This window comes from Halyomorpha halys, unplaced genomic scaffold (genome assembly GCF_000696795.3).
Source record: "Halyomorpha halys isolate HHAL.00 unplaced genomic scaffold, Hhal_1.1 Scaffold1257.1, whole genome shotgun sequence".
NCBI lineage: Eukaryota > Metazoa > Arthropoda > Insecta > Hemiptera > Pentatomidae > Halyomorpha > Halyomorpha halys.
In genome coordinates this window covers 51,659-78,965 of record NW_027116740.1, presented here as the reverse complement: position 1 = coordinate 78,965, position 27,307 = coordinate 51,659, and the positions used below count along the sequence as shown (strand labels likewise).

General features: G+C 30.8%; 1 protein-coding gene across 2 annotated transcripts in view; it reads left to right on the top strand.

Moving 5' to 3' along the window:
• LOC106689010 (mind the gap) overlaps positions 1–25,471 on the top strand; it is a 213,608-nt gene extending 188,137 nt beyond the window's left edge. For both annotated transcript variants that reach the window (XM_014433746.2, XM_014433747.2), the window contains 2 exons: positions 11,973–12,587; positions 24,793–25,471. In XM_014433746.2, coding sequence (XP_014289232.1) covers positions 11,973–12,587; positions 24,793–25,026 — 849 coding nt within the window. In that variant the 3' untranslated portion in view covers positions 25,027–25,471. The remainder of the gene's footprint in view (positions 1–11,972; positions 12,588–24,792) is intronic.
• The last annotated feature ends 1,836 nt before the right edge of the window (positions 25,472–27,307 follow it).

Genomic DNA, 27,307 nt, shown 5'->3' with positions numbered 1-27,307 from the left:
CTGATTTCTAACATGTTTAGGGTCCCTTTATATGTTTTAAGACATGCAGAATATCAAAATGCTATAGATTTTAAGATCGCGTATCGATTTTTTTTTAATTTTCTGATTTCTTATCTTAGTAAAATAAATCGATACTAAAATCGAAATTATTTTGATATTCTGCATATTCATTAGAAATTAGAAAAGTTCATATAAATCCATACGCCATCTTAAAATCGATATCATTTTCATATTCTGTATTTCTCAAAACGTATAACGGGACCCTAACATGTTAGAAATCAGAAAAGTAAAAAAAAAAATCGATACGAGCTTTTAAAATCGATACCAATTTCATATTCTGCTTTTCTCAAAACATAAAGAGGCCCTAACATGTTAGAAATCAGATAAGTAAAATAAATCGATAGCATTTTCGTTTTTTACTGGTCCAAATATGTGAAATGGACCTTTACACATTAGAAATTGAAAGTGATAAAAAAAAAAAAAAGTTAATTAAAAAAAAATCAAATTGTTATTCGAATAATATGTATTCGACTAATTTTCTATTCTATTGAAATAGTACTTTAAATATCACAATAAAAAAGTATTCGGATTGCTTAGTCTTATTTTTATTCGAATAAAAAATTATTCGTCTCTCATCAATCGAATAAAAAAGTATTCGTCTCTTGTCAATAGAATAATTTTTGCCCAACTCTGGTCATGGTGTCGTCGGCCGCAAAAAAAAAATAAATAAATAAAAAAAAATTAGGTAATGATTTCGCGGTTAAGTTTTCGCAATAGGTTACAAATTGAATTGAACAACTTTGAATAGATTCATCAGGTATATTTTAACCTTTTTTTGTTAATTCCAGACATTTGTACTACGTTACAGTGTCCGATATCACAAAACAGTTGGTAAAATTAAAATTATTTAGGTGTTAATAAAAAAACTAATTCAAAATTAAGGAACTTATTGCTGTAATAAAATACGCTTATATCAGGCCCTTTTATTGGTAAAAAAATTTAAAAATACATACATTTAAATATTATAGTTTATCAATGGTTAAAACTTCAAAGTAAGTATTCTTCTCGGTGCATAAGTCATAGTAGAAAATCGGTCTAGTTCCCTCGATACGGAATTAAAAACGCTCAATACAACACATCGATAATCCAAACACTTGATTTGCCGTATTTCCAAAAATTCTAAAACGAAATGTTGCCGTGATACAATCAGACGTCTGATGTAAATTAAAAAATAAATGAATTAAAAGTATTATGGAAATTACCGTATCAATAGTAGCATTATACACCGTGGCGTATGCCTTTATTTTACATTACACGTCAATAATTTCAAATTAAACCGAGATATATAGGCTACCCTTGGGGAGATTATTAAATAATAAAATTAGCATTTAGTGTTTAAATACTCAAAATTTCGCAAATATGGCATTGGATAAACAAATATAGAATTAAATAAGTTTATGCATAAATAAATTAGAAAAAAATAGTGTTTATAGCCAGTCAAGTTTTACCCTATTTAACAAGAACGAACGAACGTATTAACTTAATTAAAATACTATTAAGGATAAAAATATTATGTAACATCACTGGTGCAAATATTTATATATCTAGAGCTCGGAAATTAACAATTTTTACAAATGGTGGTTTTGTTTTACCAAGATATGTAAACCCAAGAAATCTCCTAGACTATCGTAATGACAGTTACAAGATTAATAGAAAAAGGTAATTAAAGTGACAAATACAATTCATTTGGGGGATAATATCTGCTCGAAATACACTTCTGTAATGTTATAGAAATTTGATGTAGTATCCTGTAATATACTTCCGAGGTAAGAGACTTTTTCCTTTAGACAGAGGTTTTGGTAACTGCTAATACTGATAAAACTACTTTAAATATTTTTTAGTTCAAAAATTTATAGATTAAATGAATAATTATGATAATTCAGCAGAAAATTAAAGCATGTAAAAAAAAAGTTACTATTTTAAATTTCAATTTGTTCAATAAAAACTTCGGAATGATAATTTTAAACATTATTCACAGAATACCTTGGAATTTTAGAAAATTTGAAGATATGATTTTAAAAAAAGAATAGATATATAATAAAAAAAATGTTCAATGACCTGGAAACCGAAATAAGGATCAAAAGACTGAGAGTCTACGGGCACATGATGAGACTGGACCAACGTAGACTAAACAAGAAACTCTTAGACAGAATCCGTGAATATAAGAGCGTAGGAGGATATGTGAAGCCAATGAGAGAGGAAACAAAGAAATTGAAGATAACAGACAAGGACTGCCTAAATAGAGCAGTACGGGAAAAAATTTAAAGAAATAAATGTTTTTGCGGCAAATAAATAAAAACGGAAGGGTACTGCGTGGTCGGAAGAGAGGAAGCAAAGGCACGCAGAAATGATTATAGTACAAGAGCCGGGCAGAAAAAAAGGCTGTTATCTCAACCCAATTTTTGATTACTTCAATAAAAACTATATATAATTACTAGTCAACATTTATGAGTCTGCCAAGTATAGATAGGGGGAATAAAAAATGGCGGCTGTTTCAAGACCTTAAAAAAGCATTAATTTTTCATTCGGAGCTCTATATCTTTAAAACTACCAACAATACTAGAAAATCTAAGAGAACATTACTTAAAGAAGAGTAAATTTTCCGAAATATTAGCTCTAAAAGAGCTATTTACGTCCAATAGTTCTCGAGATATAGCCTTTTTAAAAAGCAAAGTTTCTCAAAAATCAACTGAAAGATTAGTAGTCAATTAATTTATTTAGAGAAATCCATATCTCAGGAACAATGTGACGTACAGATGTCTATTAGCACTCAAATTAAAGCTAGTTTAATGGACTATAAAGAAGAATATACAGAACCTTTACCTTCGCAAGAATAGTAGTTTTCATGACATTTGCTAAAATAAGTTGATTAATAGTTGTTCGGACAATAAATTTGATTTATGAAAAACTTCATTTCAGAAACCATTTGACGTACAGATGTCTGCCAGCGCTCAAATTAAAGCTAGTTAAATGTACTATAAAATAGTTCATAATGTTTATCTTTGTAGGACTAGTAGTTTTTATGAAATTTGACAAAATGAACTCACAAATTCTTAATTTCTAGTTGTTTGCATAAAATGTTGGATTTTTGAAAATATATATGTCTAGATCCACGAGACGCATATATGTCTGCCAACACTCAAAATAAAGGAAATTTAACATACAATAAAGTAATTTATGACACTTATCTTCTAGGGGTAGTAGTTTTTATGATATTCACATATGAATATAAATTTGGCAAATGAAAATTTGTTCGAACAATTATAAATCAATTTATTTTACCAAATTTCATTTAAACTGTTGCGCCTACGTAGATAAACATCAAGAACTACTTTATATCTCATTAAACTAGCTTTAATTAGAGTGCTAATAGACATCTGTACGTCAAATGGCTTTTGAGATATAAATTTTACAACATAAATTCACTAACTACTGATTTTTCAGTACGTCCCATACAACATTTTTATGAAATGTTGCTTTTTAAAAAGCTATATCTCGAAAACTGTTTAACGTAAATAACTCTATTAGGGCTCATATTTTATCAAATTTACTCTTCTTAAAATTACATTCTCTTAGGTTTTCTTGTGTTGTTCCTACTTTTTAAGATATAGAGCTCAGAATGCAAAATTAGTTTTTTATCGCTTTGAAACAGCCGCCATTTTGTATTCCCTCTACTTATACTTGGCAGACTCATCAATTTTGACTATTAATTATGCATAGTTTTCATTAAAATAATCAAAAATTGGGGTGAGATAACTGCCCTTTTTCTCCTCTTGGGCTCTTGTACTATTAGAAGATACTGAGAGAGAAGAAGGGAAAAAGTAATGATATTCGTGTGGTGTTGAAAGGCCGTTCCGTGAAAAAAAATATTGATGAAGGACGAACGGAACACCACATTAATCCTTATTTAAATGCTTTCCCCCCTTGACCACATATATTCTATGACCATTACAAAATTTCCTTTATTTCATTATGTAAAGGAATATTACCAAGAAGAATTGTTTAGAAAATTTTCTAAATTATTCTGCTTCTAACGTGAAGCACGTGATTAAAAATGAACACGCATGTGATTAAAAAGGAAAATGTAGGAAGCGACACGAACTACCACGGAACGGAAGACGATATCGTGGATGTGCCAACAACAATCAACCTCAGGGTCTCGGTACTTACCTCGCAATGTCAATGTCTTCCTTAGTGTTCCTTTACAACTGACATTAATTCAGGGAATTTTCTCATTTCGGCAAAATATTTATAACTCATGTATTGGTTGATTAAAGGTGAAGTTAAGACAGGTATATCAATTAAGTTAAAATAGGCTGTTAATACTTCACCCCATATTTATTAATAATTTAACAACGTTTCGGCCTCGCAAGGACTTACAATTAATTATTCTACCTAATAGTTTTCAAGAAATTTAATTTCTCTAGAAAAAGATATTTATTACACGGCCAAGCACAAATTAGGCCAAATCTATTAATTTTTAGTTTTAATTTAATATTAATTATTACTTTAAAAAAATATATAGTGAACTAATTAAATGTTTAATCTATATACCATGCAGTGTTATGAATGTGTCATACTAGATATAAAAATATATAGCTATAAAAACAAAAGATATTTGGGGACGCTAAAATGAATTTCTTGTAGCAGAATAATTGTGAGACCTAGCAGATTTTCTACCTGATGATGGTTTGACAGTCCGAAACTTCAACTCATTCATATATGTTTGGAGAAATATTATTAGCTCATTTTTATTTAGCACATTTGCATCACACAGAAAAGTGAAGAATTCGTTATTATCACCAATTTTTTTTTTCGTATTCAAATGAAAATGTGAAAAATAACAGAATTATTGTATAAATAAAGAATTTTTACTTCATAGCCAATAATAAGAGAAAGAATAATGCCACGGGGCAATTATCACATTAATAAAATGTGTCTTTTCTTTTTATTTCTATTAAACAAACTACATTACGTAACAGCTGCTAACACAGCGTCGGTGAGCTTTCTTCGATGAAGTCCGTTCGACAAGGATTGGGAAATGTTGAGCGGCAAATCTTCGAGGTAATGATACGGTTCAGTTTTTTTTTTTTTTTGGGTGTATTTATTTCAGGTATATTTTTTTCAAGTGATTCCTCTATTAATTTTTGTTTTCAAATCTAGTACAATTTTCGTGCTAGCTAGCCCCTTTTTATACTTATCCTTTTCCACATAAACCCAAAAATTATGTATATATATATTTTGTGTCCTAGAATCGCATAACTTGTAGCATTTTATTTCCAATCGGGATCTCTTTTTTTTTTTTTATATATTGAATATAACAAATTCTGCTTCAACATTTCACGAAGGACTCATCCAGGGAAACTTCTTTGAATCTTTTCTTGATCATCTCCATTATTGATCTAATTTTACGTAAGGGATCATCATGCAGCAAACGTTGATTATTAGAAAAATTTAATTTTCTCATATGTATGCGCTTATGATGCAAATGCGTTAAATCAATACTTAAAAATTAAAATTAATGAATGGAAAGTTAACAATGAATGCAACTAATCATATATAAACAATGCAGATTTGTGATACAAAAGCGAAACTGTACTGGAATGGCTGGAGATGGATGATTATCAAGGTTTAAAAGAGTAAGGCCCTTTCCTGTGATGAGAAAGAGACAGTGGAGGTGGAATGTAACGTAGAGGATCTGTAAGTGGTCCAGAACTTTAACTACTTAGGGACTAACATAAATAGACAGGGCAAAAAAGATTAGGCAATAACAAATTGGATTTCTAGAGCCAACCAAATAATAGCATCGTTGGCCATTGAGATGTGGGGCACGAAACCACCGAGCTCTATATTTACAAATCAGTATACCTCCCTATTCTTATCTACAAGAGTGAAAGGTGGGTCAAGCTTGACAGGCAAATAAGCAGAAGCTGAAAAATAATTGTTGCAGGAAAAACTAGAAGAACTAGAGTTGCAGGAAAAACTAGAACATACCGAAAGAAATAAAAGTATTAGGAAGAAGCTGAAAATTCCTGCGCAAAAATTCACCCAAGAAAAAAGACAGCTGAAGCGATTCCGTCATGTTTCTCGAATGGGTGAAAACTAGGAACCCAGAAGGCGATGGTATCTGAACTTTTTTTTATATATATAATTAGATTTGGTGATGACAAAAATCTTCACGATTATTTTTAATACAATTTGATTTGCAAAGCTGAAGAATCGAAATTTCGTAAAAGATCTAAGATCTTCTAGCTTCTGTTCATGATAGAAAAAAAGAAATACATGAGGCTGAACCCCTCTTTTCTGCTTGAAACGTATCGATATATCGAGTAGTTATTTCATAAAATGCAAAAAAAAAAAAAACAAAGTTCAGGATCGTCCAAGAGCCATATACTTCTTTGATCCCCAATATAATTAATTGGCCTTAGGTGAAAACTGGGAATTATATTTCAATCCTAAATGTAAATAACGGAATTATGAATAATCAATAAGAAAGCTGTGGATAGTGCTTCATTATGGGTAAAGGTTGGAAGACCCCGTCTAGTTTGGGAGAAAGTTGATCTGCAAAAAAAAAGGTCTGCGGTGTTAGAGATGACCTATATTAACAGGATGTGGAATCGAGTTCTACTACTGGAGCAATTATACTTTACTTCAATGATATTGCAATTGATAATTAGAGATTGGAGGAATATTTTGTAAATGAGGCTTATTTAAATATAATATAAACTTACATTCCATAACTCAAAGCATTTAAAAAAAGAAACGCAGAGCAACCTTTTGATACTTGAGATATATAACTAATGTCTTCTGTAATGATAACATAATTAATCTACACTATAGCTTGGATTCAGCTATTGTTCACAATAAATAGGGGTAAAAAACGAAAATTACTATGATCAGAGAAATGCTCTTCTGTGTTATATAATTAAAAAAAAAAAAAAAAAAAAAAAAAGCTCTCATCTGTTGTAGGCAGGGACAGTATATATACATGGAATCTTTATGTTTTTTTTCTGGAGGTATATAAGGAAAGTAATTTTCTAAATTTTTAATACCATAAACATTATCATTATTATTAAATAATAATAATCATCCCTTCTATCAAACATTGAACAATAATGTCTTCAATTGCTATTAAATATTTTTCTAGCATTTGGAAACACATTATTTTTTACAAATAAAAAATACCATCAAACGCCGGAAATAATCTTGTTTATCTCCATTATGATTTCTTAAATGAAATATAACTATAGCTTGATTTGGATTCAGGCAGTGATAAAATTACACCACGACTAATCATTTAGGCATAACAGCATATAAACAAAATACAAATAGTACATAAGGAAAATTACTAAAACTAAGGTAGTAGTGTTGTTGGAGAGAATTTTGATGTGCAGATGGTAAAAGAAATACCAGTCCGAATTTTTTATATAAATTCCTTCGTATGAGTGGTATCATATGGAATATCTTTACATCTACACCCTTTGAAGGGTTACGGGTTTAGTACTTTGTAAGGAAATACTGTTTCTTAATCAACGGTTCTGCTATGAGATGATTTGTTTATGATTACGCTCGATCGCTAGATTTTTTTCCAATCAAGGATTCCCACTTTATAACGCTGCATGTTATTTTATTATAAAATGTTTGACCATCTTCTATATTAAAGCATGATGTACAACAAGCATTAATTTCGTTAGAATAACAAAAAATGATCCTTTTTCGGACCACAGTGACCAATTACTGGTCTCACATTTCTTCAAACATAGCTAGATCTAAATAATTTTTTTTATATATTCTAATGCTCATCATTAAGCCATCAACATTTTATCTGATAGGTAAAACCAGTAAATAATAAAAAAACATAATTATAATTAATTAAAGCCTGGCAATTTTCCATCCAGTTTACTTCAGAAATATTTTATGATTAATGATGACAGCGGTTCATCGTGCGTATTAAATTCAAGTTAAAAAAAAAATATATTTTGTCGGAATCGATTAAGAAATAATAATAATGTATAATACTATATCACAATTTTGTAACAGCTTCATAAGGTGTGGCGTGTTTCATTCTCAACTACTCCACACTAATTACTAGAATTTACCGTTTTGGCATTCATTTCGTCACGGACCATTCAAATCAGAAAAGTAATGGGAGGTTTTAGGTTTTCTTACTAGCCCAATGAAATTTCATAAGAATAACAGAATATATAAAATGGTAATTTGATTTGTTGATATTGACTTCTGTTAAATTACAGACTTTACTTCATTTATTGACATATACATTTATATATTAAGCCAGAATAAAAATGATTACCTATTCTTTCTTAAATTCACGCACACAGAAATATTTTAGAGGAAGATAGTCCGGGAGGCGGTCAATAAGGTATCAAAATAGTAAAAGATAACTATTTATTGTTAAGCAATGTTTCGCCCGAAGTTGAAGGGCTTCGTCAGGGCCCTAGAGTGGTTTGAAAATATTTTTGTAAATCATTAATTTGAATGAGAGAAAGGTTAGGAGCCTTGGTTCTAACCAGGTTGATTTTCTTATGGCAGTGCTGAGCTTACGTCAGGTGTCTGCCAAGGGTGACACACAGGTACACTTCACTACCTGTCGGTCTGTTACACCCTACTACTCTGTAAGCTTTGAGAAGAGGCCGTTTGTTCGAAGAAGAAAATAATTCAGTCAATCATCTTGGGATTAACTGTAATATTTATTTATTGTTATAAATTATTTTTAAAATCCTTTGAAATTTCCTCTGGTATTAATGAAACTATATTCATTAAGAGTTAAAAACTCATTAATTATCTGACCATTTTTACATATTTATAGTTAGTTATTATTTTTGATGTTTCGGATAAGTTGAATTGATTTGAGAAACCCGATAAGTCAAACAGATTTGTATTTAAATTTAAATAGCATAATGATGATCCTTGATATAATTAGGTTATAGTTAATCACATTTGGTTTATTACTCTACCCAACTAGAAATGGACACGGGACAGGAGATATACTATGCCATCAATACATAATCATCCGTTTTCTACTATTATAAATTAGAAATGGACCACGGAACACCGCCTAGTCTAATCCAGCTAGTATGTCTTACTGCCTTCCAAGAGGTCATGGACAGCGACTACACATTACCCGGAATACTTAATCATAAATTTTCTATTTACATAACTAAAACAGGGGCACATGATAAGGGTTATATGGCACCTACAGTACCACGAAAGATACACGCAGACGGCTATTATTGTATACATTGGTTATTTTTTTTTATTTTTTTTTTTTTTCGGCCAAGACTCCCATTGAAGTCCTATACTGCCTAACTATGGTTGGGGGTCAAAGTTCTTCATTTTGTGGGACCGCCACTCAATGAAAAAAGTCAAAGTCCCAGGCCGGATTCGAACCGGCACCGCCAATAGACATCAAATTGGTAAGACTGTCTTAACCACTGAGCTACGGGCGGCCCTTACATTGGTTGTTATCATCATTCTTTATTTTCGTGAAAGGAACTTTTTTTAAGAAAACCGATGAGTCAAGCAAAAATAAATTTAGTTACCACAATAATACCTAATTTATTAATTGGAAACACAATAGATTCAGAATCGTTTTAATTTATAGGACTAGAAGCCAAAGGGTACAAGTGGACAACATTATTTATTTTACGTAAATTTATTTTAAGTACAAGTAGATAAAGATATAACCTCTTATTTTCTCATAAAATTGTTACTTAACCTTGTGTTTTTTACACATCTGATTATGAGTCCTTCACAGGTTGACTATATCAATGTAATTGGACTTCTTTTCCGGAAATATGATGACTATGATTAATGAGATTTTTTAGATCACCAAATCCAATATATTGTTTCTTTATAATAACAAATAATCAAACGTATAATAACTACTTGAATTCATAAAACACATTACAATAGAAATGGTTCAATGCTTGCTATTTTAACAAAATAAAATAGCTGCTTTTCATTTTTGGGTAATACTGTTGTACGTTACGAGGAAAGAGGAAAAGAGATTTTAGAGCAACGAAAGAAACGTCTCCATGAAATTCAAAGAAAAAAAAAAGTGGCGACCAAAGAATACCAAGAAGCTTTCACATACCTGCTCCTGAATATTTTAGTTCTGCTTTTACGTGGCATGATCAATGAAAATGTGCTAACGGAAATTGGCTTGTGGGAATCTATAATACATGCACTTTCCCGGCCCGAGTATGGGTGAGACCAAAGATTTAACTTCATAGTGATTATAAAATATGTTAACTGAGTAATATTATACTTAATGGCGATAATGACACTGTAGTAAGAAGAAAGAATTGGTTTTGCAGAAAGGATTGAATAAACTAACAAACACAAAAATGTTAGATAATACAATTAATCAATAAATATTCTTTTTTATTATTATTCAAATTAAAAAAAGTATATAATAAGAGGTAATTCTAAATTTATTTATAGTATTATTATAAACAGATTCTGAAGAAATCAGGAACACTTTTTTAAATTCACATTCAATATATTTATAAAATATTTGACCCACTAATTACGGTAATGTACATTAACTAGAAATGTAGGTATATGGACAAGAGACTATCTTCGGCTACTTAAGTTAATCTCCCGAATTTTAATCGTATACAGTTCAGTTATGTGTAAAGCGAAAAAATGTTATAAAATATTTTTATAAAACTTTAAATATTTTTTTATTGATGCTTCGACTCCTTTAAAAAAACCGATATCTTAAGGGAATAAAAAAAATAAAATAATTTATTGAGCAACATAATAAGCATTTATTGAGCAACAAATATAATATTTTATTGAGCAACCAACAGTTGTGTACAAGGTCATGGCCGCGTTCAACCGCCAGGTTTCTCCATCATTTAAGGGTATCCACTTCATAGAATCTGATTGTGCCCCGAGAAGCCTCCCGAGCCCACTAGGTTTGACTCAGGGATAAAGTAACTCTATAATTAATATTAATCAACTGACCAAGCCAGAATTGAACCCAAGGGCCCGGGAGCTCGGCTCATTAATCTTTTACCAAAGATTTATCAAACAAGTTTTTATTTTAGTCTGTAAAACAATATATTGTACATACAATTTAAAACAGTGTTTCTTAAATATTATTACTCTAGTTTTTTGCATTTTGATTTTAGTTATGTCTAATTTTCAGGTGAAAATGTTTATCCTTTCTTTCTACTGAATATCCTAAAACATTTGTCGCTAAAAATTTACTAAGGAACTTCCATTACCACATACCTTGACTTGGTATGAATCATTCATACAAAGACTTGGAGGACACATAATGATTTCAAACCAGAATTTAAAAATATATCTTTTTTCTTAGCTACTTCAATAGCATAATCTATGTAGATTCTTTGTGATAAGATGGTCTGGATGATGATTAAGAAATGTACAAAAATAGCAAAAAAAACAAACTATTTACTAGTAACCAACATTTCGTTCCTCTTTACAGGGCTTCATCAATTCATCAAGGCTGAATACTGAAAAATCCTGATCCTCATCAAGAAAATATCTCTTACTAGAAACAATTTCTTATAGTCAACCCATAATCTTCCAATTTAAAAAAAAGAATTGGATAATCATCGTACTGAAAAACATTAACAATTAACACTAAGTTTTAATGTATTTTATAGTATATCATTCCAATAGCAATTGAATATAAATATTGAATCTATCCGCTAAGACCCGTCTTGAAGTTCCTTTAAATACCTTATTTAAATGTATTTATTTATATCTTATTCTTCCTCCTTATTACGAATGCCTTTTCATTGGTCAGTGCTGCAGTTGTTGAAATTATTAAATATATTATAACAATTATTGTTAAATAAATATACCATCTGACTTTAATTTGAATATTAAATGCTAATTGAACATTATTGTTTCAGCAAGTTGCTCCAACAGTAACTGAGATGCCGCTGAAGAATTCCATTCTCGTTGGTACCGTCGAGAAGCTGCCCTCACCAATGCAAGAAGTGGCCGCTCCGTCACTCCAACGCCCAGCTGTCAGACAGACCGCCGCCTCCAACAACGCTGCTAGCTTCGCCTCCAAGACCAAGCTGCTCCAAAACGCACTCCACCATGGCACCTACGATGGGTTTGACCTCACCAGCCCGTCGCCTCTCCTCATGGGCCACTCCTTGCAGAGTCTGTCCAAGGCATCCAACATCAGCGTCGAAGCTCTAGCAGCAGCCCTGAGGCTACGAGAACAACAGTTGTTGAATGCGCTAACCTCAACCACAACACCCTCCACTACGACTACGACCACAACAACAACCACAACCACTCCTAGGCCTACGAAACCGGCAACGGTGAAACCGAAGTACCCAATGATCGGGCCCAGCAGGGTGATGAATGCTCCCAAGGAGTACTACCCGGTTAGCTACGACCAGAATTATGACGACAACTTCACTTCTAAAGTGGAGCTTCCTGACACTACTTTCAGTTGTGGAGATCAGAAACACTTTCCAGGGCTGTACGCCGATGAGGACTTAGGATGCATGGTAAGATTTAGTTTGAGATATTTTCAAATACTTCAATATTCTTGTTATTTTCATAGTTTTATTTGGTTCTTAATTTCAGGTAAAGAAATAAGACTACGATATTCAAATGATTTATGAACTTACTTAACAAACCTTAAGCAATAATGGCACTCATACAGCAATAATAATTGTAGATTTTTTAAAAGTCTTCAAACCTCTTTGCCTTTTCAAATTAATCTTTTTTACTATTTCTCACGATGACAGTAGGGATTACTGTTTGCTTTCTCAATTCATTCCGGTACCTACCTATACCTAGCAGTGTTTCTCTGATGTAGTCGATTCTGCACTAACACACAATTGACCTAACTAATTGGGTATATGCAAATATCTATAAATAACTATAAAATCCCAAGTTTTACGCAAAAATGTCCATTACTTATACGTTTATCAATTTTTAACTATGCAAAACCCACAATACAGCCGGTATAACCTCATTTCTTGCCTTTACCGCAGTCGTGTTATCTTTCCCCTATAGAGATATTTTATTTTTCATAGCTTCATATTCGAAGTAATAGATTATTTTGTCATCAAGCCAAAGTTGCCCAATGTTACTCATCGTTTAGGTTCAAAATTTCTTTAAATGATAAATGACGTGCGCAGTTCAAAGGTCTACCATGAACGTCGACTTTATATTAGGCCTGGGGTAATTTATTTGAAAAATATTTAAACAAAAAAAAAACTTAGTCAAAGTTATTATTATCAAGTTATTAGTTATAGTTGATTATCAACGCTTTTTATTTTATTTTATTACATTTTTTCATTACAATAAAAATAATAACCTAATATATGAATCATAAAAAGTAAATATCAATAAAATAAAAGACATAAACAATAATAAAACAGATCAGGAAAATGAAACGCTGAGGAAGATAAAAGAGAAACACGAAAAACAAATTGCGAGTGGCTGCTCAACTGTGTTGAGTTGCTAATAAAATATTAATATATAATATAATAAAATCGACAATACTAAAAGGGTTGAAAGAGCATTAGATGTGACGAATTGAATACATTTCCCCTCTTCGACTATATGCAGATGAGACCTAATATAAATAATGGTGTAGGATTCCCAATGAGTCCAGAATAATGGTTTCCGCCATGCTCTGAAACTGATTCCTCTCTACACCCATTCCCTCCAAAAAATTACTTGTTGCAAGAGAAAGAAAGAGAAATTACTTGTTATTACCAAAGCCCTTTCACCGATAATTTTCTTTCACCAAGTTCATCTGTATATTCTTCTTGTAAATAAGATATACATTTTGTATAAATGTTCTCTTTCTCTGCCGGTATCTTCTCACTCTGATTGCGATCATTCATTACAAATCTGAGAGTGGGACTTTCAGTCGAACTAAACGTAAGAATATTTACATAAGAGTATCTACGCAATACACTTCCCGATCACATGTATATTTTTGGGGTTTCTGACTCTCGGTATATTTTTGGTGTTTCTGACTCTCGGTATATTTTTGGGGTTTCTGACTCTCTCCTGATAACATTGATTGATTTTTGGGGTTTCTGACTACCGGCCACATAAGTTGCAGAGGGGTCCAACATCTCCGCTCGTCTGGCCACCGGTTCCCGGAACACCACGGAGGGGAACGTAGTTCAAATTTAGTTTTAGTGAATTTGTCCACTCTGAAACAGTGAGAAATTTCCTGCAATACATGTCTCCATTGCCCCATTTGTTTCATTTAAAGTGGTCCAATTGCAAAATAACTTCTTCTATTAGGGATTGTCTAAAATAAATAACATAAAACAAATATACAGAGATGACACTTAGACAAAGGTTCATTAAATGTATGACAAAAATCGTTCTTTGGATAGAAACTTGATAACTTCGGTAGCTGTTTTCTTCTCGATGCCGAGGAATACTGATACATTCAATGATATTCCATATTCCTGTAATCTTCTAATATTCTTCTCGTTAAAAGAATACTTTATCAAGATTTGAGATATTTTTAATATATCGATAAATTTGATGAGCCTCTTTTGTTGTTGGGTAGATAAGCTAATCTTATGAGACCGATCCTCAGCCTAGTACCACTTCCTTTTTCCTTCCGCTGATGAGACTAGAATTACTCCACGGCCTCAATTTTTCCTTATCCATGGCTGTAATCCCACAGGGTCTTCCAACCCTATAATACGGTGTATAAGTGGCCATGCTAGTTCTGATGTCGAGAAAGTTCCACCACGCCCAGGGAAGGTAAACGCTTCTTTGCCTCCCCTATCAGCAATTTCATTGCCGATAATACGTATACGTAGGGGAACAGAAAAATGTACCATGTAATCGGCTGGAGTAGTTAGTACTACTGTTTTTTCTTCTTCTTGGCACAATACTAAGATATAATAGATCTATTAATATTATCTTCTTAATACGTAGCCTTCCACTTAACGACAACAAATCTATCCCGTACTCAGAGCAGACAATACACAATTTCCACGGATTAAGAAAGAAAAGTAGTGAAAAGTTTCGTTACAACAAAACTTGTTGTTTTCAGCTTTCTCGCTTTCCACTCAGAAACAAGAGAGGCTGGAAGCCGTCCGTATATCGTAAAGCCGATAGCACCCACCTACGCGGAAAAATGCTACCTTTAGTGAAAACCCCATCCGTGCTGATTTAAAGAAAGATTAATGAAAGTGAAAGGAGCAGACGGCAATGGGAACACTTTCCATGTCCAGGGGCACCTCCCTTCTGTTCTACATCCTCTTCGTCATCCACAACGGCAGTTTGGATCCGGCAACTCTGTTGCCTTTAAATTTTTTTAAGTTGTGAGTTACTTCAAAAATGCTATGAAAGAAAATACTAACCCAATAGGGTGATTAATAGATTGCCTTCCTCAATGAACTTCCAATCTTACATAAAAATAATTTTTCATATTGGCCTGGTAATTCTTAAATTTGACTCATTTAAAAAAAAAATTCTTTTTAGTTTTATGTATTACTAGAGATAATGGTTGGACATAACTGTATTTGTCTTCGTCTTCTGTTTATGAGAATTTATCAACCCAAACTAAAAACTACTAGAGCTTTTTAAGGCAATAGTGTGGTCTGATCGGAGATGTAAAAAAAGCTAAGGGGTTCATGAAAAAAATTCTTAGTGGAGCAGTAAAATTTAAAAAAAAAATATTATTTAATATTTGATATAAAAAAATTTTTATTTTCTCCGAAAAAGCAGCTCAAATTATTCCTCAGTAAGAAAATAGCAAGAAAACCTTAAGATTGATTGAAAGGAGGTATCAATCATGTTTATGATAAATAAACATAGATAAAATTAGACATATTTTAAACATTTAAGAAAATTTTTTTCTACAATTTTAATAATGTATTAAAAAAATTGTTTCCTAAACTATGTTTTAATTTCTGAAATCTTTTCATTTCTCTTTTTTCCTACCCTCCCAGAAAGTTCAATTCCAACAAATACAAAGATTTATACAATAAAAATGTATATATAAATTCAAATAAAATTTCAATCCTTTTATTGCCCGAAGGCATTTTGAGGAGAAAGGAAGATCAGCCGTGGGCGGGTTCAGCACCGGTTTGTTTATTATGGAGTGGGGAGGGACCGCTCAGCTGCTTATTTACTTCTTAAGTTATTTAAAAACAATTTTGATCCTTTTTTTCAACTTTATTCTTTTTAAAACTTCCAACGTTTCGACCACTTAGGTCATTTTCAAGGATACCTTTACTTTGTTTTCATTTTTTCTTCTAAACTTCTTAACAATGCCGGCTAATTGCCCTTTAGCATTTATTTTATATTAAAAGAATTTTAGAAGAAAAAATGAAAACAAAGTAAAGGTATCCTTGAAAATGACCTAAGTGGTCGAAACATTGGAAGTTTTAAAAAGAATAAAGTTGAGAAAAAGGATCAAAATTGTTTTTAAATAAACTAAACAAATATATTAATAAAAATTAATTCTTAATTTATTTATATTCAGACAGCAGGACCCAAATCCCTTACACCAGAGAGCACTTCGACCAAGGATACAGTGCCTTGCCACCTCCCAGGTCTTGGTGGAGGGGTGTTATCACAAAGTAAAGTAAATTAAGCAAGAATATGAAATTATATATCAGGTAGTATGTAAAATAGTGTATAATTTTGTCGAAAAAAAAAATTTTGTCGAATTACTAACTAGTCTATCGAGGATACGAATTACCCTGTAGGCTCTTAAAAGAGATTATTTTGAAATGATTTTTTTATTGAAAATGATTGGAATATATTTCTATTTTTCAACTAATAACCAATATGATTACGCTGCAAGCAATATGAACATTTTTTAAATGCAATGGAAAAGTAGATTTTTATTCTGGGACACTTGGTCCTCTAATAACAATTTGGAAAAATTCATCAGCAATAGTCTAGCTAAATTAACTGATTTAAAAAAAAAAAAAAACTATAATCATAATTATATTTATAAAATATGTAAAAAAATACACATTTATGCAATTATACTAATGTTTATTATTTACAAGTTTACGGAAAATTGATAATCAAGGAGATGGATGTATATTTGATGTTAAGAAGAAGGCGGTTGTACGAATGGATATTGATAAGAAATTCCAAAATGAGGTAGCTTGTACGGTAAAGGATTTTTCAAAGGCAGTAGTTTTATAGGGAGGGATGTCCATATCGGTATGCTGGGATCTTGTGTTTACAGGTGGATGAATAGAGGTAGGGTGAGGTGGTCACTTATATAATAGGAATGTCGATAGTATGTTTAATTTTTTTTTGGAAATTTACTTTTAGAATTTGGAAAAAAAAAATGATGATAATTGTAACCTCATCTAATGTATTTAGATATCGTAAATAAAAAAATTATAACTTTTCAATATAATGGTAGGTCGAACATTGAGTAACATCAACGGACCTGACGACACATATTTAGAAATGTAATAAAGAAACTATTTACTAATTCCACGACTTATTACTACATGAATGGTGCCACGCAAGCATGACGTATCTCCCTGTCACTGTACGAAGATAAACGGCAGAAAACATGAACGGGCTTCCGAAAGTAATTTAAGTGCATTGTAATCATGCCATATTCAGTGATCGGTTCTTTATGGATAAAACCACTTACCTTGGCCTTAACGCGTTTTGGTTTTATATAATTCGTCTATAATCATAGTTTGGTGAAAATAATTTATTAACTCTGAAAGGTCAAAATCTGGTTCAGGGGCAGGTTTGTTATCATCATTAAATTTCTTGGGGAATACTCATCGATTTAATATCATGTTTCTTCTTAAATAACAGTTATTTTAATGTGTATAATTAAGCAATAATAATTGCTAAACGAAACAGTTTTCAATAATTACCTAGATACGCTTTGATATTCATAATTGCATTTATTTTCATTTTAATGTGCTTAATATGGATATATCTAAGCTGGCGGATTTATTAAATGTGAGCTTTTATTGTTTAGTATCTTATTTAAAGATTAAATAAGTAAAGAAATTTTTTTTTTAAATCAAGTAAAAAATATTTATTTTTAAAATTAATAAGAAATTAGTATCATATTTTTAAAAATGTTAAATGAAGTAGTGATTTATTTATAATTTTTAAAAACAATAAATCATAAATATCATTCCTTAGCTTTATACTATCACACTAAAATACATCGTTACAATAACAATATTATATTCTACATTTATTTTTGAAATATTATCGTTCATCCGTTAAAAAAAAAATAAAATATGGACCCACGAATTTTGATTGAATCCATTCAGTAATGAAACAATAAAATTAAATGTTTACTCTAATTTTAAAAAAAAATATTCCAAAAGAATCAGTTTTAGCATTTTTCATGTAGATTTAATTCTATACTCACATTAAATGTTATCCTGAGAAACGTTTTGAGGTAGGATTTTAATAAAATAAGTTATGTAATTGTAAATGTAAAAACAAAATTTGGAAAAATCAATTTCAGTTCAATATTCTTGATAAAAGCAAACAAAAAATGTCTGCCAAGAACATAAATCACTATACCTACCTCCTAATATAGGCTTTGTAGCTATATTTCAATGTGTGATAATTTTTTTTTGTATGCCACTAGATGGCAGCATCTTGAGCTGCCATTTAACATGTTTGAGGGGGCTTCATTAAACATTTCTCGAAATATTAGTGTGCCAAGAAAATTATTAAAGTAGATTCGGGAGCATTTAAAAACCAACCAGAAAAATCCTTGAAAATTTTATCAAAATCGGATTTTTGGTAATCAGAACCTCCTAATGGAGTTTATTAACCAAATAGGGGCCCCAAGTACTTTTAAGATCTGATGGCTCTCTATATTAGAGGTGGGGCCTTCAAATTATTTTCCAAATAACTTAAGAGCTTTAAACAACACGCTAATCAAAATAGTTATTTTATATTTGACATGGAATTAAACCAGTACCTCATGTAAATATACAATTTCCCATGATCATTGAATGGCAACATCACAATTTACTTCTTAAACGTTTACTTATGTAATATACATTAGTTTCTATCAGCGTCCGTGATAAAACGCTCAATCTTTCTTGAAGAACCTGTGCTTATCAGTTCATTCTTGATTCGTTTTAATTTATGGATTATAAGAGTAAGGGTGCCCAGTGAGCCCTTGGGATAAAGGTGGCACTGGTTAGGACAACTACTGAAGTGATTATTGTTTTCTCAATTTAAAAAAGAGTATTTATTTATTTGTTGATGGGGCAATCCTCGTGCAGACTTAGCCAGTTCAATTTATCATAGTTTAATATCTCATTGTAGTTATTTTACAAAAATTAAATATTATTTAAACAAAACGACAAAAGAAACGAATTATTTAAACAAAAAATACATTTAAGCTGGTTTATCTACATTCCTCACAGTAAAAAAATAATCTATCGGAATAGGTTTTCTTGATATGCGGTAATGTTTGATAAGAAGTGATAACAATTATCCAAAACGGTTCCATCAGAGGCCGGATAATGCTTCTCTGGGTCCAATGTATATTTGTGTGGACCAACACTAAGAGCAGTTGAATATTTACTAGAAAGTCTTAATTGGGTAGTATTCTTCATAAAGAGTACTGCAACTATTAAAAGCTCACACCACAATTGTGAACACTATAAGCTAAACAAACTGTTTTACTGGTTAAAAAAAACTGGCATAATTGGTCTTTGTATGGTCTGCTAGTACTGCTATCGATAGAGAAATTAAGGGGACACGAATGTAAATTGCCTCAACACGTTTGGCAAACAATGGCATGTTCGCGCATGCGCAAGCGTGTGGATGGGTTATTTGGCTATACTGATACAAACCGACCTGAATTTGTATTGAATTTTTGGGCATAAATCGAAGGGTGCTTGTGCTGCATCTACAAGTTTGTATCACTTAGCATTGTTTTAGAACTTCTAACAGATAAATGTTTGTGATCTCCTGTGTTCTAATTATTAAAAAAATTTCCCCAGCCTTCGAATTCAATAATTAATTCTAGAGATGGTATGTTTATAAATTCTATCTATTTGATGTTTCATATGTTGTTTATTAACTTTATCAGTTTATTTTTTATTTAGCATGGCACAAATAGATATTTATAAAGACATTATATGTTTAGGTAATCAAATTTAAAACTTTCTGATAAACATTCTAGAACGGAAGTTGAATTTATAGGTTATGCATTACTATTTCTCTGAATTTTTATCATCTACAACCTATTGGCTGATATTTGTATTTCTTTTCACTTAGCCTATATGTATTTTGATCCTTTTTATAATGAAAATCGAATTTTATAGCCGATAAAAATTAAAAAAACATGCAAACATGTGGATACCGACATTTTTTGCTTCCTTTGTTTACTACGTATTTAAAAAATTTTCCTTGATGTCCAAAACGAAATGCCAATACAAATTTTCAATCATAAAAACAAACATTTTTTTTTTTTAATTATTGCATGAATATGAAGTTCTTGTAGTTCGGTAGTGACTAAGAAGAAATTTTAAAACTGTACATAATTCATTACTCGACTTTCTAAATGGGTCAAACCACATAATATTTTATACAACCTTTAAAAGCCCAAGACAGACAAATCACACAGGGGATGCCAACGTTTCCACAAAGAACTTCTGCGATCAGCGAGGACAATGTACCGTGAAGGTGAAGGCCAAGGTGTGCTCATCTTGTTACCTCTAAGTGCCGGTGGGAGAGTGCTCAAGATCCCTATTGTCAATTTCTTCCTCTTTCTCATGATGCAAAAGTAGGACCAAGTTCACTGCAATGTAGCTCACTCATACTAAAGTCAATCACGGTTATGTGTTTTCTCAATTATTAATAATAATAATAATTAATAAAGAAAATATCTATATAATATCAAACTAATAAAAATAAATAGAACTTTCCAATTCAGGAGAAGCTAAAAATGTTTTGAGAAAAATTAATATTACTATGATTGAACAAGTGAATAATACAATATCTCTTAGGCACACAAGTATAAAAATAAGTCTACTATTAGGATAAATTTCAATTAATATTTTTTTTTATCTTTTCATAATTAAATTACTGTATATAAAAAGAATTTCAACCACTGAAATTCGTCTAGAAAAAAAAAATTAACTTCGTGAATTATTTAAAGTGCATTGAAAGTGAGCACTACAAATTAATTAATTATTTTGTTCTGTTTCTATTTTAATTTAAATTGAAAATAGAAATTTCAAATAGAAGCCCCGTTATGTTGTAAAAAATTAATCTTATAAATAAATGAAACGGTGGTTAGAATTCGGCCTGAAAAAAAAATCATTTTTTTAAAAATTTATTTAAAGTTTAATGAGAAGTACGCACCAAAATTAATTAATTATCTTTATCTGTTCTAGTTTGATTTAAAATTGAAAATAAATATTAGGATTGAAAGCCCGCACGTGTGAAATTCATATAAAAAAACTAAAACATGTAAAAGATTTGACAATTTATTTCTGTAAATATAATAATTGCATACATTTAAACTCATCATAGTAAAAAGAATAACTGTTATCCTCATTTAAAAGTGTTTTTAAAGAAAAAAATTAGAATAAATAAATCATACTGATTGGGATATTATTTCTTATAATACAGGGATCTTGCGAAAGGAAATGAGAAGTACTTTCAAAAACTATATACAAATTCAAGTTAATAGATAAATAAGATAACAATAACAATAATACGAAGAGAGATTAATCATCCCCTTAGGAATCCGGGAGGGAAACATTACCCGAAGAAAATAAGCCTAATAAGTGGAAATCACCTCAGAACATTAAAATATTATTTAAAAAAATCAAAGTTCGAAAAAGTGTATAAATTGTGAAAAAAAAATTGTATTTCAGAAATTATCGGGCCTCCAGTGACAGATTTAGGATGAAATTGTAGAAAAGTAAGTCTACTTTTAAAATACTGTTGTTTTTATCTTAAAACTATACCTTCATGGTCAAATCCACAAAAAAATGAAAAAAAGAATTTTTTTGGAACAGACATCCGAAATCAAAAACTCGGATAATTTATTGGGCCAACTTCAGAAAAACTAGACAAAAATTCAGAACAACCAGATCTGGGATAAAATCCAACCCCTTTCAGAAAATAAGTTCATTGCAACGTCAATTATTTTCACGTACGGTTTTCAATTTTAAATTACTACCCGATCTAAGTATTCAATGTTTCATTGCATAATGGCATATTATTTATTTCGATTTATTATAACCACACACTTTCTCGATTTCCCATTTCAATTTCCTATTTCGCTCGATCCGTTATCCTGTCACCTAGACCAACTGGGGGAAAGTGACTATCGTTCCAATAAGCCACCAGCTCAGAGTCCTCTTTCGCCCACTAACCTTTGATGAGGCTGGGAATAAATAATCCTTTGCATCATGATTTTTCGTAATAGCTAAAGGTTAGCGACAGACCCAGCATCTTGTCAACCTTAATACCAATTTTCGCCTAAATGTACCCATCGCAAGTCACAGTTACAGGAGGTTTGTTTAATTCGATTGAACTGTGTCCCACTTTCAACTGTGAGGACTAGGATACCCAATAATTAAAGAATGTGAATAATAAAAATACGATATGAAATTAGAATAAATTAACTGAACTGTTATGGGATACAACATAGTTTTTTGACTGAATGTATTCAAGTACAACGAAAAAAGGAAATAAAATCTTCGGAAAAAATACAATGTAGATCTATCATTGCACTTCTAAACTTATGAAGAAGTAAACTGATCACTATTAGAATAATAGTTAAGGTTAATTTGCTCTCTAATTTAGACTATTTCTATCAGGAACGGTTAGGTTAATCTAAATATGTTTAAATGATATTGATATCGTAATTTATCTAAAAGGTTGTGTACTAAATGTTTTATGGTTAAACGTTGGTTAATGTAGAAAGAAAATTAACCACCCGTAAGCTTTCAGCCACCCTTTTCGAATTTTTGGAATAGGTCCGAACCGTTGGTGGTTCGGTGGTGGTTGGTGCCCAAAGGTGGTTCAGGAAAACCTTGTTGGTGGTTCACTGGAAGAGTTCGACAGGACATATTTTGAGAAGAACAATTGTCAAAACTGCTTTATTGTTACCTTAAATGATGTTTAAGGTAACTAATAAGCTAACTTTGGTGTTAGCTGAAAGGTTTTAACTGGTATGGTATTATGGTACATTACTTAAATACCTGAGAATGCACTTTTAAGCAATCTATAATGGAATACGACGATAATGGAAATAATGGAAGACGACTAATAAGCTTTGCCATATTGAAAAACCTCATAATCTAAAGTACTGCATTCAAACGTAAGGATATTCACAAATATACATTGTAAATATACTTGGACATCACCAGATTCGTAAACGCGTAATCAAATCGATCATGTCTTAAGCAGCCTAAATATCAAATATTTTCCAAGCAGGATCCTCCTTTATTCCAAGTCTTCCAAGAAGTGGGGTTGAGCCAGGAATGGTTGAATTTCGGACTAACTGGACTGCAGATGATTCAATTTCTGGCTAATTGGACTGTGGGTGTTTGAATTTTGGCTAAATGGGTGAGGGATGGTTGAATTTGTTGCTAACTGAACACATACTTCAATAGTTTGAGAACCATTGCTATAGACCAACGTTTCCCCAAATATGGTCCTTTGACGATGGTATGCTATAGCCATCGTCAAAGGACCATATTGTTTATTACCACGATATGTTTATTAGGAAATTATTTTTTTATATTTTATAATAAATTAAATCAACAATATTTGCTAAACCGTGGCTGGTAATAACAATATTTTTACGGGCACAGAAATTTCCTTTTGAAATTTCATGGAAGATATAGTTCAGAACCGAAGGACTTAAAAAAAAAAAAAGGATTGGTAGTTCTTCTTTTTTTTTATTTATTTATATAATAGTTTTATCTATATATAGTTTAAGTTGTGTCCTCGATAACCGAAAGTTGATTTTATTCAAGAAAAATAGTTAAATTTTCGTTAATTTAAACTTTCATTTACTTATATATTGAATGCAGAAAAAGGGGGAAATTCATGATCGTGCAGAATTTAGAATTCGATTTTTCGAGTAAATTACACGTTTTGAGATTCAAATAACCAAGTCACCCAATACATGAGTGAACAGCTTGTAGCTCAAAAATGGAAAGTGCTATGAAATTGAAATTACATATATATATATATATATATATATATATATATACACACACACATTATTTACAACTGTATTTACATACAAACACATTAAGTAAATTTTATGTAAGATCAAAATGGAATGATGGGTTGCAAGTGCAAGCTGTGTGATGCACATACTGCACAAGATTTTTTTAATTCAATTGTAATACCATGAAAACTACCACACAAGAAACAATATGCATGCTATTTTAAATTAGAATATATTTGAGCTGTTATAGTTTTTGTTTTTTTTCATAAAAAAAACAAAACAATAAATCATCATTTTGTGAATTTATTTTGATAGCTTCATTTTCAGTACTAATAGACAACTCTAGTTCTAACAGCTCCTATGTTTTTTTGATGTTTCTTTATAATTATATTTGTTCTTAAATCTGTATTTTAATCTATCTTTGATTATCATAAAAAATGATACTTGAACAAAATGTTACTAAAAATTTATGATGTACTCAAACTTATCATTGCGGCATACTGCTAACAAAGATTATGAAAATAATATGAGAACTTTATTTTCAGGTATTTCATGTCTGTGCCTTCACAGATGACGGAATGGTTATGAAAAGCTTCCTGTGCCCAGAATCGACCCTATTCGACCAAAGTATCCTGAAGTGCAATTGGTGGTTTTATGTAGATTGTAAAGCTTCTAAAAGACTTTATGACAGTAATATACCAATATCAAAAAGCTATCAGTTAATGAAAGCGCTGGCTTTCTTTTCAGCATACAAGAACCAGACAGCGAATAACACATGATGGGACAATGTTAAAATGAAAATCATTCTGAATGAAAATAGACTGAATTATTGCATTAATGCTCAACAAGTAGGTTTATTTAAATTGGATAACCCAATAATTTAATCAAAATAATGTCACATCTCCAAAGAGAGGTTGTGACATTTTCAGACAGGAAAAAAAAAATTATTTGACATATTAAAGTGTGGAATTTTATAATAATTAAAAGAGAATTATATTTTTGGTTTATTATATTTATATTTATGTTCTATATTTACAAAAAGATGTTTATGAATTCAAAAAAGATTCCTTTATGTTTGAATAATTACTTTTAATACAAAGGTTCAACATTGAAATCGTATTTGAAAAAAAATGCCTAGATGAATTAACAAAAATAAAACTATATGTCAGTGATAATAAAAAAATCTGTAACTTTATTATTACTAGTATATAACAAAGCATAAAAATAGTTTGAACAAAATAATATTGCAAAGACAGGTTACAATCCACCCACCAAGTTATTCACAAGGTGGTCTATAATGTGATTTATGTTTAGTTTTTTAGTACTTAAAGCAATTGGTACAACTTGTAGTCAATTATTATTGTATATTAAATATTTATTATTAAAAACATTTTACTGATGTACATAGATTAGTTATTAGTATTTATATAGTGTGCCGAAATGGCACATTTTTAGAGCTCAGGATAATTCTAAAACAATAAGCTTTTTTTTCTTGAAATATTATACCTTTTTTCATATTATTATAAAACATATTTTATAGTAATGAGTAATCCCAAAGAATACAACATTAGACTTCTGATATGACTAAATAACAATAGAAAATTAATATTAAATAATTGTATAAACACTTTGTTCATTAAAAATGTCAATGTAGAATAAATAACAAATAAAATATAAAAAACAGTTTGTATCATTCCTTAAACCCAGGTAATTCTATTGTTTTTTGCTCATTGGTATATATTCTTTAAATATTTGTTCAAGAAGGGACTGGGTAGCTCAGTGGTAAGGCATTTCGCTAAAGAATGTGGCAGATAATTATTTTTGGTTTTACTGCAGGCGAGAGTGAGCTCTGTGGATTTGGCTGCTATCCGGAGTCCACCCAGCCTCATGATGTGGATACCCTTAGTTAAGAATAAATCTGGCAGTCGAGAGTGATTCCAGCCAAATCACCTCCTTGCACAACCGTTGGTCAAGGAACAGTACTGCCTTACAAATTACTGCACTCCTGACTGTTGATGGGTTGCAGTGTTACTTATTTAATTTTTTTTTTTTTAATGCAGCATCGCAGCAACAGGAAATATAAAAATAACTGAAATGTAGATAACCTACATTTAAGATAATTATATAAATTTCAAACCAGTTATAGGAAATCATATTACGACCACTAGAAATCATAGGAACATGGCAGATTCAAATGTAGTATTTACTTATTTTTAAGACATTTCAATGGAAAGATCATCAAATCTTTACATCAAAGTACCTTCTTCATGGAAACGCAGGTTTTAAAAGCCAACATAAAACTACAAAGACTACTCAAAAATTATATGCAGTAAATTTGATTGGAATTAGATTCAATAGAAATGCAAAATATACTGAATGGAGCTAATTGATCAACAACAGATACAGATTTAAAGGTCATAAAAATATTAAAGGATCAGAGAGAAATGCTTTATTCGTCTATGCTGCCTAAATACATCAGGTTGCAATATCACACAGCATACTTATCAATCCATAATCGGACATATATAAATTACATATAATTAATGGTATAATATGATATAAAGAAAACAGTTTTTTTTCCCCCCACAGGTTTCCTTTCACAATCAATTTCGGTCTATACACCAAATACAAACATTTCAATTCATTCCTTTTTTCATTCCCACTTCTGCTCCTCCAATTTCAACCCGATCAACAAATTCGCTCTCCGGAATTCACCCTCCTAGATCTTCTTCAGTGACCCGCTAAACAAATTCACTATTAGATGGCAATGTGAGATCAAACCATCATTTATAGTCACAGCAGTAGATCAGTTTACCAAAAACATTTTAATTCAATTTTATCTAAAAGAAGTATAATTTTTTTATTTTTCTCACTGGCTAGGAGTACTTTTGACATGCTCTAGTCCCTGTGTTATATTGTGTCCACAACATTTAGTAAATAAAAGAAAAAATTAAATAGAAAAACAATTATAATTGTCACTATGACGCAAAACAAATGAAAACTATTTTATCTTTATCGTTGCTATTAATAAATATTTATTCATAAAAGCCAGCTAATTAG